General features: G+C 39.3%; 1 protein-coding gene across 4 annotated transcripts in view; it reads right to left on the bottom strand.

Moving 5' to 3' along the window:
• The window catches only part of CEP192 (centrosomal protein 192), a 155,271-nt gene extending 143,415 nt beyond the window's left edge, over positions 1-11,856 (bottom strand). For 3 of the 4 annotated variants that reach the window (XM_090285856.1, XM_090285858.1, XM_090285859.1), the window contains exons 1-4: positions 11,566-11,856; positions 7,977-8,055; positions 2,840-3,007; positions 2,044-2,166 (exon numbers count right to left, since the gene is read on the bottom strand). In XM_090285856.1, the coding sequence (XP_090141982.1) occupies positions 2,044-2,166; positions 2,840-3,003 (287 nt within the window). In that variant the 5' untranslated portion in view covers positions 3,004-3,007; positions 7,977-8,055; positions 11,566-11,856. The remainder of the gene's footprint in view (positions 1-2,043; positions 2,167-2,839; positions 3,008-7,976; positions 8,056-11,565) is intronic. The other variant, XM_090285857.1, reaches the window with a different exon arrangement.
• Positions 11,857-14,788: the final 2,932 nt, after the last annotated feature.

The raw sequence follows: 14,788 nt of genomic DNA, 5'->3' as shown, positions 1-14,788 counted from the left end.
ACCTACGTTTGCCCACCCCTGTATAGAAGCATCTGAACGTCAAGCCTTGATGCTCTTCTCTTCTCCATTTATCTCACTACCTTGATAATCCAACCTCCTAAGCAGTCTTCTTGATTCCAGTCTTGACTCCCACCAGCCTAGTCTCAACACAGTAGCCTGAGTTTGCCTTTTAAAACATAATTCAAATGGAACCCTCTTAATGATTTTCTGTCTCTAAAGTATTGTTCATCCATTCTAGCCTTCTTCCTGCCCTTTGAACATAGTGGGCATGTTCCTACCTTAGGGCCTTTATGCTGGTTGCAGCCTCTACCTGAAATCCTCTTTCTCCAGATATCCACATGGCTAACTTCTTCCTTCAAATCTTTGCTCATAACTTAAACTTTTTCAATTAGACTCACACTCACCACTCCCTTCAGCCTTCCTAATAACCCTCCTTATCATGTTCTACTTTTTTCTGGCACTTTTCCCTTCTAATATACTATACAATTGATATATTTTAATGGTTTTTGTTTGTTTGTTTAATGTCTCTTTTGTTCACTGGTATTTTCTAAATACCTGGAGAAGAATCTGGCACATAATCGGCACTCAGTCCAAAATACACAATGAATGGATGAATATACAAAGAGTTAACATCTTTGATATGTAGAAAGTGCTTATTCTAAATGTTATCAAGAGGCAATTCACAACAGAAATAAAAATAATGAATAAACATTCAAGTACGTTTGATCCAGCCCTGACTGGGTGGCTCAGTTGGTTGAAGCATCGTCCATAAACCAAAAGGTTGCAGGTTCGAACCCCGGTCAGGGCATGTGAGGGAGGCAACTGATAAGATGTTTCTCTCTCATATCAATGTTCCTATCTCTCTGAACTCAATGAACATGTCCTAGGGTGAATATTTTTTTTAAAAAGGGGGGGAATGTATATTCGATCCACAAATACCCAATTATAAATTAAAACATAAAACTAAGACTGTCTGTAATACCACCATAAACAGATATCTACAATTTATATTTTGGTGTATAGACCTCCAGATTTTTGTCTATGCATTTATGCATGTGTATATATTTTTTGCTTCTAAAATCAAAGACTGAAAACAGTACTACTAAATATTGGGAACAGCTCAGAGAAGCAGGCATTCTCCCTTATCTTCTAGTAGGGATGCAAACTGGCACAAATAATCTAAAGAGCAATGTGGTAATTTCTAACAGTCTTTTTAAAATTAAATACTTAACTCAGTAATTTCAATCCTAGGAATTTATCTTAATAAAACTACCTGTAAGGTATAGAATATGTATATATAAAGAAGTTCATTAAATTCATAATAGCAAAACTTCAATAATCTAAATGCCTAACATAGTACAGCAGTTAACATTATGATACAAATCTAGAAAGTAACTGAAGGATAAGCACAACGTATTAATTTTTATAAGGTTATAAACAATATGTACCGTTAAATCCTATTTTGTAAAAAATATATATATACATATATACACATACACGTATATGTGCATAAAAATAGTCTGGAAAAAAGAAAAAAAATAAAAAAGTCTGGAAGACTAAAAATAAAAATGTAAACAATGACTATTCTCCAGTTAGTGAGATTTCAGACTTCATTGTCTTCCTTATAATTCTCTGTATCTCCTTTTTTTAATGAGCACATATTACTATTGGAATAAGAAAAAGTGTTTTAAAAGACTTAAATTTTTCTGTTTAATATAAATATTCATATGAGAAGAAAGTCAGACACATTCAACTTTCATTTTCTACAAGACTGAGACTCACTTTTTCTTTTAATCCTCACCCAAGGATATGTTTATTGATTTGAGAGAGAGAGGAAGGGAGAAAGAGAGAGAACATCATCAGTTGCCTCCCATATATACACTGACCAGGGATCAAACACAAAACCTAGGGTATGTTCCCTGATGGGGGATCAAACCTGCAACCTTTCGGTGCACAGTACAACACTTCAACCAACTGAACTACCTAGCCAGGGCTGAGACTCACTTTTAATACAGCAAAAGCAACATGGAGTTATAAACTTACTCATCTTGGAAGCTAAGCTGTAACTTCGCTCTTGGTTCAGCTTCACTCTGGCTGCTGGGAGATGACTCAGATGGAACTGAAAACCTCCCTTCTACTAAATAAGATGCCTGGATATCAGAATACCTATATAAAAAATGTTCTTAATTAAATTATGGACATTTAAAATTCACTATGATGCAGGCCTGATTAATTATGAAAGCAACCACCAGGTGGTAAAACAAAAAAAGCCTCAGTATTCAAAACCAACATCCTGTGTGCAAAGCACTGATATGTATCAACAATGGGGCGTGTGTGTATTAAACAACAGTGACGGAAATCTTAAAGCTAAAAGAGTTTGTTTTTATAGAGTTAAGCCAGCCCCTTCATTCCAAAGGTAAAGATGATGCTCTTTACTAAATATTAGGTTGGAAGGACAGAAAAGTGGTTAGATATTTAAGTATGGGCAAACTTTGCACATTACAAGATGGGCAAATTATACACATATTTAACTCAAATTACCAGCCACTAATTAAGGCTAAACTAATACAAAGCCAAAACATTATGAACAGGAAAAAATAATTAGTAGGCCAAAGGTCACTGATACTCAATGCGAAACCACCCACTCGCCACTGATAAGGCAATAAAATAGGGAGACAGTAAGTTTTTATCTTTTTCCATATTAATTTTCCATACACATAGCCATCTCCCTCAGATAGAACAAAAGCTCAAGCTTGACTGGGAAACTTTACAGATGTATCAGTATATTGTAGGCTTTTTGGACCTAAAAAAAGAAATCATCTGTTCAAACAATTCTTACCTATTATGAGTGCTAGATCTAGTTCTAGCAACTGTTGAAACAGCAACAGGCAAGCCGAGATTTGAAGAAAGTGTGACGTTTTCCAAAATCCCACTGTTACCAAGTAATGAACTGGTTAAAAAGCTTGGAAATGACTCTTCAGCTATACCTCGAAAATCTTCCATCTCACTGCAACAATAAAAGTTTCCATAAATCAAATGTTACTATAAAAGTTTATTAAATATTAAGAGTATGAGTATCATAAATCTTAGGAAAAAATCATATTTTTGAAACAGCACTAAGAAGAGATATATCCCAAGCTAAAATAATTCTCAGAATACTTTGCTATTGTATAGCTGAGGAAAAAAAAAAATCAAACTACATTATAAAATAATAATGAAATACAATATAGCTTAACTTATTCTTGGATTGCTATAGCTAAAAATAGGAATCACCACAAACTGATCCAGGAAAGAATGGACAACATTGATGGCATATACAGGTGATTTTAGGATATACTTAAAAGTATACTAGTTGGGTACCCATTCTAACATGGAATAGGAAAAAGAAAAAAAAGACTAGCAAAACATAGCTCCTGATTAGAGACTGGTGTTAAGGATGAGCAAATGGTTTAAAAAGTGAATCCTCTCAAAGAAAAATTTTAAGTTAAAGTATACTTGACACACAGACAAAGCAAAAATGGCAAAGTGGTATACAAACAACTAAGTCTAGAAAACAATGGCAAAGAGTCTATAATATTGATAGAGAACCTTCAACCCATATTAGTCACTGTTCAACTTGACCCTGATCACAGTATTCAGGAGATGTTACTCAATCTTAAAAATATTTCAGAGTGCTTATCATATAAGGGCTGTGTGGACTTCAATAAAGAAAATCATTACATTAGGCAAGTCTTAATAAATGAGAGGGCACTGGCCCTTTACCTTGAAGGTGAGGAGGCTTTTAAAGATGACAGATAAACATAAGCAAAGGAGGAAAAAAATTAAGATTTACTGCATACCTATTACTTTAACTCACTTATCCACATTTACAAATGAACAAACTCAGACACTAAATTTAACTAAAGTTTACCCAAGACTGTACAATTAGTACAATTCAAACCCAGGTCTGACTCCAAATTCCACTCTAACAACTAAGTGTGTGGTGGCAATAGCCAGTGCATCAGTGTATTTTGGAAAAGGGCATATAAATTATAAACATGATAACTGAAACCATGGAGCGAGATCCTAAAAGCCTTAAGTTGTTTATTAGGAAGTCTCAGTATTCTGCAGCCCAGGAAAGGACTGATCTCACCAACCTACAGTAGAGGAAGGGAGAGGGCTTAAAATTTAAAAGGGTATTCAAAGAGCTACCAAAATTGGTAAGCTGGACAAAAATAAAGGATGCTGGGGTCAATGACAAATGTATTAAAGTATAGATTTTCGGTAGTATTGACTAATTTAATTACAAAATAGAAACAGTTTTAAGGCCACTAGAGAGCTACAAAACTTATTTGATTAGGGATGAAATATCCATGCTCCTGTCAGAAGCCCACCTCTCTACTTTGTACTTGATCCCAACCCCTCTCACCAATGCAATGATAATCACTCTTAGCAATTGGTCCTCTTCTTAAATACTATCTATGCTCCCTCTTCACCACATACTCCTCCAAAAAGGAATTACTACTGGCTATCCAGTTACACTTCTGTCATCTCCTGAACCACTCCAAGCTGGCATTCACCTCACCAAAATGCTTTTCAACATCACCACTAATATCTGTTGCCCATGCTCATAATCACATGGTCAATTTTCAGTCCTTCAAGATGGAGGCGTAAGTAGACACACTTCACCTCATCACACAACCGTAGGAAGAATTACAACCAGATATCAAAACTAATTAACACCCAGAGCAGTGGGAAAATTGAGCTGTATGGAAGTCTGTGACAAACAAGGATTTAGAGACACATTTATTCAGGACTACTGGCCAAGATGGACACGTAGACAGACACACTGCATCTCCCTTCACAACTAAAAAAGAATACAACTATCTCAAAAGTAGAGACAATGAGGAGTTTCAGAAAATCCAGCTGCACTGAAGTCCAACAAAGATATAAAGAATACTCATCCAGGAAGGTAACAGAGGAACTGGGATAGAAAGGAAGCAGCATGGCACCAGAGGTGGCAGAAGCAATGGCAGTGGCAGGCTAGCGGAAAACACAGTAACACCTTAAAATAAGTAGGGAGGAACACCTGGGCAGCGCTCCCAGCACCAGACCACACCGCGAAGCTCACAGTTCCAGCACTAGGGAAAATAAAGCCACATTGCTTCTGACTGTGAAAACCATTGGGGGTTGGGGTGGAGGAAGAAACTGCCAATCTCTCAGCAGAGTCCACCTGTTTAGAAGGCCCCCACAGTCCCAGGACGTCTGCAAACCCACCCACTCTGGGAACCATCACCAGGGCAACTGCTAGAGAGGTGCTAATCCTATATAGGAAGTGGAAGAAGTGCCTGAAAAAGCGGCAAATGCTGAGCAAGTGGCATTGTTCCCTCTCAGACCTCTCCCCACATACAGGGCCACAGCGTGGTGAAACGGGTCACCCGGTACTGACGACTACCTAAGGTTCTGCCACTTACAACATTAGGTAGGCTTGACAGCTCTATCTAAAACACAGAGGCAAACACAGGAGCCTGTCAAGTTGAGGAGACAGAGAAGTATGGCCCAAAAGAAGGAATGGATCAAGGTTCCAGTGGGAGAACTGAGTGACGAGAAGACAGCCAACCTAACAGACAAGGAGAGAGCCAACCTAACAGATGCAGAGTTCAAAACGCTGGTTATCAGGATGCTCAGAGAACTCCTTGAGTATGGCAAAAAAATAAAGGAAGAAATGAAGGTTGCACTAAGTGAAATAAAGAATAATCCATAGGAAACCAACAGAGAAGGGAAGGAAGCCGGGATTCAAACCAACGATTTGCAACATGAGGAAGAGATAAACATTCAACCAGAACAAAAAGAAGAAACAAGAATTCAAAAAAAAAAAACAAGGAGAAGATTAGGAACTTCTGGGACAACTTTAAATGTACCAACATCCGAATCATAGAGGTGTCAGAAACAGAAGAGGAAGAGCAAGGAATTGAAAACTTATTTCAAAAAATAACGAAAGAAAACTTCCCTAATTTGGTGAAGGGAATAGACACAAAAGTCCAGGAAGCACACAGAGTCCCAAACAAGCTTGACCCAAAGAGGACCACACCAAGACACATCATCATTAAAATGCCAAAGATTAAAGACAAAGAATCTTAAATGCATCAAGAGAAAAGCAGAGAGTTACCTACAACAGAGCTGCCATAAGACTATCAGCTGATTTCTTAAAAAAAACTTTGAAGGCAAGAAGGGACTGGCAAGAAGTATTCAAAGTGATGAAAAGCAAAGACCTACAACCAAGATTACTCTATCCAGCAAAGCTATCATTCAGAATGGAAGGGCAGAGAAAGTGCTTCCCACACAAGGTAAAGCTAAAGGAGTTCATCACCACCCAGCCATTATTATACGAACTGTTAAAGGAACTTACTTAAAAAAAGGAAGAGCAAAACTATAAACATTAGAAAGGCAACAAATTCACAACTATTAGGAACTGAATTTAAAAACAAACAAACAAAGCAAACAACCAGAACAGGAACAGAATCATAGATATGGAGATCATATGGAGGGTTATCAACTGGGAGGAGGAAGGAGAAAATGAGGAAAAGGTACAGGAATTAAGAAGCATAATTGGTAGGTACAAAATAGATAGGGGACGTTAGGAATAGCAAAGGAAATGGAGAAGCCAAAGAACTTACACACACGACCCATGGTCATGAACTAAGGGGGGATTGCTGGAAGAAAGGGGGACAAAAAGGGAAAAAATTGGGGCAACTGTAATAGCATAATCAAAAATATATACTTAAAAAAACAAAAATAAAATGAAATCAGGGGGAAAATTTTTTCAAAATTTTTTTAGTCCTCAACTTCTTTAACCTAACAGTATGGGATTCACACTCCTTCCTTGTAGAAATACTTTTGTTTGGTTTCTAAGACACAGCTCTCTGAGTTCTTCAACTTCATCACCTGCTTCTTTTCCTTCTTAGTTCCTCCTTACCTTCTGGACTGTCACACAATGGAGGCTTCAGGGCTTGCTTCTGGATCTCTTCCATCTACCCACTCTCTCTGGTGACTGCCCTCAGTTTTAAAGTTTTAAATGCTGTATGAAATTTTATCTATAGCCTGGGCCTCTCTCCTGGACCTCAGATATTCAACTACCTACTTAACATTTTAACTTAGAGATCTACAGGCATCTAAACCTGGGTCTTGGTTCCATCTGCTCAAGGAAAGTCTGCTCTTCAATCTTCCCCATAGAGAAAAATGGTAACTCCATTCTCTAGTAGCTCTGCCCCAAAACTTTAGTAATTACTGACCCCTTTCTCTCACACTCACATACCCCCTATATGCAGCCTCTAAACAAATGACAATGGCCCTGGTCAGGTAGCTCAGATGGTTCGAGCATTGTCCCGATACACCAAAGTTTCAGGCACATACAAGAAGCAATCATGAATGCATAAGTAAGTGGAACAAATCCATGTTTCTCTCTCTCCCTTTAAAATCAATAAATCTGTTTAAGAAAATGACAATGACCATACTGTAACAATATAACCAGAACCTGCCATTTCTTACGACTATTGCTGCGACCTTGGTCAAGCCACCACCAACTCCTGCCTGGATACTCATTATAATAGCCTTCTGTCTCCACTCCTCCATTCTTCCTCCCCTAATCTATTCTCCACACACTAAAGTTATCCCAGTAAGGTAAGTCAAATACTATCATTTCAAGTTCAAAACCCCCACTAGTCCCATCTAGAGCAATGTTAGTCCTTATAATGGCCAACAGGGACTGAATAATCTCTGACCTTGTCTCCTACTACTATTATCCCTTGCTCATTCCATTCCAGCCATCCTAACCTCCCAGTTGTCACCAAAACACATTAAATCTCCTGCCTTAGAGCCTTTGCTCGTACTCTTGCCTTTGCCTTTACTCTTACTTCTGCCCAGCACACTGATACCCAAGATAAACTCACATCTTGCTCCTTTACTACTTTCAGGTCTTTATGAAAATGTCCACTTACCTGTCAGGTCTTCCCTCAGTCTAAGCAATGCACTCCAGTCTCCTTGCCCTGCTTTCTTTTTTCTGCACCATCTGGCATGCTATACAGAGAGAGCAAAAGTAGGTTTACAATTGTTAGTATTGAATATAATACAACAATTAGTAAATAATACAAGAACAAGCTCTGTTCTTCACATACCACTGTAAACCTACTTTTGCCCCACCCTGTATAATTCACCTGTTTAAATATTTCCCCCCCCCATATTAGAATGTTAAGAACCAGAGCGCAGGGATTTGGCCAGCTTTACTATTGAATTTCTATCTAGGGCAGTGCCTTGCAGAGAGTAGACCCTCAATAATTTGTTAAATGAATGTTTTTAAACTCTATCAATATACAGGAAATTTATCAGCAAATATCACATAAGTACCACCCCTCTCAAATAAGCCCAAGCATTTTTCTCTCTTTGATATTTCTATTTACTCTTCTTGATTTCTATAAACATGCTCGAAATTCTTCTATCCTTCATGTACACTTCCTGCCACCAATTCTCACCTTCCCTTCATAGCTAAGTCTCAGAAAAATCCAAAATCACTACTTCTACACCTCTTGCTCTTACGTTAGGGATACCCAAGATTCTGATCTCAGATCTTATGTCATGAAATGTATCAGGTTGGCCAAAAAGTCTGTATTTTTTTTTTCCATAAAATAAAAAACACGTTTTTCATTTTCAACAATTTTATTGATTTGGATCTTTTGAGTATGTTGGCTATCTCCCACTATTGGTTTCTAGTGGATAGAGGTCAGAGGTGGTGCTAAACATCTTCAAATGCATAAGACAGCCCCAAAGCAAAGAATTATCTGGCCAAAATGTCAATAGTACCAAGAAACTTCACAAACCACTTCTGACACGTTCGATCAGCCACAGCACCTTCTCCACACACTACACAAATTTTTTTTCACATTTCAGTTATGCGTTTACTTTTCTTGAAATAATAAAAGCATAATACACTAAAAATGTTGTGTATCTTCTTCCATCCTCAATATTTAAATGGCTGCACATAAATTCACCAATTTTGGTGTTTGTAAAAATGCACCCTGATGATAGCTGTCACAATACAACAAAATTGTTTCAAACTAAGTTAAAGCACTATTAGAGCCAACATACAGAAAAAACTAAACAAAATTTTTGACCAACCCAATATATACATTTCTCTAATCCCTGCACCAGAATTGCAAGGTAGCCATTATCCCTACTATTGAAGAAGCTGAGGCCAAAAAAGAGAATTAGGAGACTTTGCCAGGCTGGCCACAGAGTGCACGTGGGAGCAGAGAATTCACACCCAAGCACATCTGGGTCCAGAGTATTCTTTCCTTCTGCACTAATGCCATCTCCCTCACCTTTAAATCACCTTAGCCCAGACCTCTATTCTAAAATCTACACTCCCATTTCCAAATTGCTCTTTGGCATCTACATTATCTCTGACTGCCTCCCAAGTAGTGCAAAGCCAACAAATATAAAATTAGATCCATTACCTTTCCTCCCACCACTCTTCCTGTTAACTTTAGTTTTGATAGATGTTATCCATATTCTCTTGCTATACGAGCCAGACAGACACCTTGGACCATGTGATCCTTCCTGCTCTTTCAGTTACCAAGTTCTAATGCTTGTAACTCCAAATATACCTCTGGAGCTGAGACCCATTCCTATCTTCTCAACACCAGAGATCTGTCACTTCTTTTTTTTTTTTTTAATCCTCACCCAAAGACATTTTTTTCATTGTTTTTTTTTTTTTTTTTTTTTTTTGAGAGAGGAAGGGAGAAAGAGAAACATTGATCGATTGCCTTCCATACATGCCAGTACCAAGGATCATATGCGCCCCAACCAGGGATTGTACACATCTGGACCAGGACCAAACTTGCCGTCTAGGTATGTGCCCTGACTGGGAATCGAACCCTCAACCCTCTGGTTATAGGATGGTGCTCCAACCGAATCACACCTGTCAAGGTACCCATCACTTTTTAATCTAAATCATTGCATAAGTCTTCCAGTTAGCCTTCCAATATCTAGTCTTGTAATTACCAAGTTATTCATTTACAGATATATAAACTGCATTAAAATACATATGAAACTCTTTAAGGGTTATTTCTGTTAGGAGTCAAATCTAAGAAAATTTCGATATTAAGCAAAGATCATTCATGTAATAATCATTATCAAACACAAATCATGAAAGACACTCTACTGGGCACCAGGAATGCAAAAATAAATAAGACAGCTGCCCTCAGGTTACTGACAATCCCTATCAACTATGATACACAGTGTTAAGTGTTTGGCGAGAGCTTTGCTATGTGTGCAAGGGTAACACAACCTAGTGGAAGATACCTCAGGATGTAATCAAATACCTCGTCTCTTGTTTCCAGAAAGGATTACATTTGTTCTAGACATACCACATTCCTAAAGCTTTCCTAGAAAATTCCATGACTTCCCTCTATTGAATTACCCATCCCTTCTCCAACACCTAGAGTGAAGACAATATGATGTCATCTTGCCTTTTAGTACTTGAACTAAGTAGCCATCTTTGCAATTTCTCTTGCTATTTCCTTAAAGTGGTAACCTCAAAATTTTGCATTTTAGTTCATTAATATTTAGTTGTTTCAATTACAATTCTGGTTATGTAAAATATCATTTACTGTAGTCGTCAACTGGAGGGCTACATATACAATTAAACACATTTAAAAGCATGTGCTGTGCAAAAAAGACATAGACTTCCCAAATATTCAATATTTAATCTTGGCATTTTAAGATATAGCTTATAATTATGTAGGCATTTAGTATACTTTTCAAAACCTACTGCAAACTCTGCTCACAAAACAGAAGTTCGAAGAAAATGTTGATCTGGAACAGTAAAAGCTCCAGTCAAATAACTTCATAATGGTTAACAGCTAATGGAAACACTGTCATAAAGACTCTGTCCTCCAAACAACTACCCTGAAAGGGCCCTCATGTTTCACTAAACAAAGTCCGAAGAAAAAGCAAAAACTAGAGTGATATTAAACATTGACTTATTTCACATTTTATTCATAAAGAAATCAGATACAAGAACTGAAGGAAAGTACCACCTAGCAGAAACCAAATAAAAGTGAATAATGGGTGACACTGGCAGACGCCTCTGCATTTAGTTAACAATGTGATTTCCTCCCTCGGAGTGTTAGACACGGCGAAACCGAACCGTCCCTCACACAGGTAACACAGGCACCACTTGACGAGGACACGGACCCTGCGGCTGTGGATGACCCGGAAGCCGGAACGAGAAAGCTGGACCTGCACTCCGAAGATTTGAAATTACTCTTCCGGAAAAGGACTGTGAACCCCAACACAGGGTGGTGATGTTTCTTTTGTTTTAATCCTGTGCTTGTAAATCTAGGGACTTCTAGCTGCCAGATACTAAGTTTGAGTATAGTCCTTCACGGTGTGAAAAAGAACAAGGATTCAAAGTGGGTTATGATTAAATTTGAAGGAGTAAAGTTATGTAGAAAGTTAAAAAACAAACAAACAAAAAAACTCTCTCATGCTTGGCTAAGAGCCTCAGACACAGAGGCCTACAGTACTCACTAAGCATAATTCGTTGTGGCCGCCCAGCCGGTGCAGCTGTTGAACTGAGCGCCGCGGCCGACCCCCGCCTCAGGCCCCTTTCCCGACCCCTGCCCACGAGTCACTGCCCTGCCGCCCCGGCAGCCGAACGCCTGCCAAAAGTGAATTCGACTGCCTCCCGCCCAACCTCACGTCAAGACACAGGTGTCCGCTCTTCCTCACCAAACCCGCAATCTCTACGTCGGGAGGCAAGATCACCGTGTCTAGAGAAATGTGTGTCCTGGAGGCCGTGCATATGCGCGCGCGCATATATCAAACACCAGCCTCCGCCTGAGCCGCCGTAGGGGGCGTTCCTCCGCTTTACGTCTGTTTGCGGCACGGGCGGCGGTCAGGGGCGGCTTTGGATTGGACAGGGCTAAGGGACAGTGCGGATACTGAGCCCAACGATTGGGCCGGAAGGGCTTGCCTTGAATTTGAAGCAGGAAAGCGCGGGAAGAGCTCCGTGCTGCTTGAGACGTGCGGGCGGCTTGCTCGCTATAAACAAACTGAAGGCGGCAGGTGGAGAACCTTGGCCAATTTGAAAGTAATGCCTACCTAATAAAGTTTGGGAACCCAAAGCACCGTCACCCACCATAATATTTCTGGTGATCACTTGATACTACCCCGAATTCAGAATTGTTGCCCATTTTTGTGCTTACACGAGCAAGATGCTGATCTCTAACCATCACCATTTGGCAGATGCTGAAATGTCGCGACTGCCTTACGTTATCCATTGCTAACAAGCTTCAATTAGGAAATCATTCCTTGGATTCCAAGCTTCATGATAATTTGCTACATCTAATGGCCTCTTTATGGTCAAGTGTGGAAAGGTGTGAGGCGATGAGACATAATTCATCCCTCTTCCAGGCCCGCAACTGTCTGGTGAGGCTGCGGAGTGAGCACCTGCCTGTGAACCAAAAGGTCACAGGTTAGATTCCCATTCAGGGCACATGCCTGAGTTGTAGGCCAGGCCCCCAGTTGCAGGCCTGCAAGCGGCAACGGATTGACGTAACTCTCAAACAATGTTTCCCTCTCTTTCTCCCTCCCTTCTCCTCTAAAGAGTAAATAAATAAAATCTTTAAAAAAAAAATTATACTCCCAATTTTAGCCTGGTGGGGGAAATATGTTTATTTGATCAGTCGATCTCCTCTATAATGTTACTCAACCATCATTCCTGGATACCCTCTCTGCTGATTCTTCTCTGCCTTTAGAAATGCTGTCTCTCTCAAACCACCCTTCCTTGTTTTTTCACCTGAAGACTATTCTGTCTCTCCTGCCCTAATTGCCTCCACTTCCATGCTACATCATCACTTTACATGTTATCAGGTTGGTCCTGGGCACTACTTCAACACTTGTTTTAACTGAACAGGTCTGGCTTCCTGGCAGTCATGTTTCCACCGTTCTCTTGGCATCTCTTCTTGAAACCTTCCAGTTTAGCATTTACAAAGTGTAATTACCCCTATTCTACCTTTCTCCACACTCAATGAACAAAAAATAAGTGGAGAAATTCTCAAGATTTTCTGAATCCTGAAAAGTAAACCAAATACTTAGCTCTAGAACTGAAACGATGCTATTGTTTCACAGGATATTTTAACTCCTCTATAGCATGGTTATATGTTGGAGATGAACTGCCAAAATGTCTTTATGTTCCAGACTGTCATTCACTCTGTAGCTGTGGTACCCAACTCAATAAATGTTCTATCCCCCATAAAAATCAAGTTACCAAAGCTCTCCCAGCAACACCCAGCAACTCTGGCCAGAGGGATCTACAATCCAAAGTAATTTGCAGGCCGAAGAGCCTAGACTCTTATGCCATACTGCCTAGATCTCAATCCTGGCTCTCACTTCTAGCTGTGCAGCTTTGGGCAGATGGTTTTAGCCTGCCAGTTTCCTCATCTGTAAAACGGAGGCAATTCAACACCTGTCTCAGGTTTGTTGTCAGAATTACATCAATTAACTTGCATGAAGTATAGATAACTGGAAGAACAATGGCACATGGAGGTACTTAACAAATATTAACTATTATCTAACCTTATTTGCCAACTCAAAAGAAGGGGTTGAACTCAAGGGAATTCCAAATCTCCTTGGACAATGAGCAGAGCTTGCAGAAGCTGCATGGTTAACTGTGCCTTGCAGGGGATTAGAAGTGATGCCTCTCCAGTTTACAAAAGGCAGACTTCTCCTATAGCTCCCCTTTCCACCTGCTTTAAGTGCTAACACTTAAGCTACAAATATCCAAAGCCTACAATGTGACAAGGTATGATGCCAGATTAATCTCCCACTAGTTCCCCCAAATGAACCTTACTCCTTCATTCTGTTGCCTTAACACACCCTTTTCCTTTTTCACCTCCTAGGTCATCATACTGGAAATTCTGTCCTTCTCCGTGTCAATTACTCCACCTGTTGCAATCTCACATCCCTTCAAAATTCTGCCAGCTCAAATCATTCTTTTATGCCTACTATACTGTTTTAACTTTTTATTATGAAGTTGAATCCTCATTAACTTTTGTAAATCCTGTAAATGCCTTCTCCTACCAGGACAATTTGTGTGCAACTACCTTCCTATTTTTACATACTCTAATGTTTAGCACATAACTTGCATGAAGAAGACACTCAATATTCATTAAATTGCAGTGAGAATGTCTCAATTCATTCTCTCATTCTAAACCCAGTCCTTTATGACTGAAATCATAAAGATATGAATTCTTAATTCTGAGCCAGATTCAGCCTTAAGTTAGACCCTTTGCTTTGAACCTAAATACCTCTTCAGGTCTAAAACAAGTCCTTCAACAAAAGGAAGCACTTTGAGAATTATTAGAAAGGATTGTTTTTCTTACACTGGAATGCAAATGCTAACTTTACAAATGAAACATTTTAATGATCATACACAACAAAATTCAAATGTACCTAAAATTAAAATATGAGGTCTGTCCAGAAGGTATCCAGCTATGTACTATGAAAGAGACATTTACTGAAGAAGATACAAGATTCAAGAAACATTGTACATAGGACAATGACACCTCAGTCCACTTCCAAGTAGGCAGCTTGGGACCTCACACAGTTCTCCCAATCACCATCAGCTCCTTCATCATATTTTCCTGAATCTCATTGAAGGTCTGAAATCTCTTCCCTTTCAATGGTGATTTTAGTTTTGAGAAAAGCCAGAATTCACAGGGCGCCAAATCCGTGCTGTGCGGGGTTGGGG

The sequence above is a fragment of the Furipterus horrens genome, unplaced genomic scaffold (assembly GCF_987537825.1).
Source record: "Furipterus horrens unplaced genomic scaffold, mFurHor1.1.pri manual_scaffold_8, whole genome shotgun sequence".
NCBI lineage: Eukaryota > Metazoa > Chordata > Mammalia > Chiroptera > Furipteridae > Furipterus > Furipterus horrens.
This window is presented reverse-complemented; position numbering and strand designations above follow the sequence as displayed.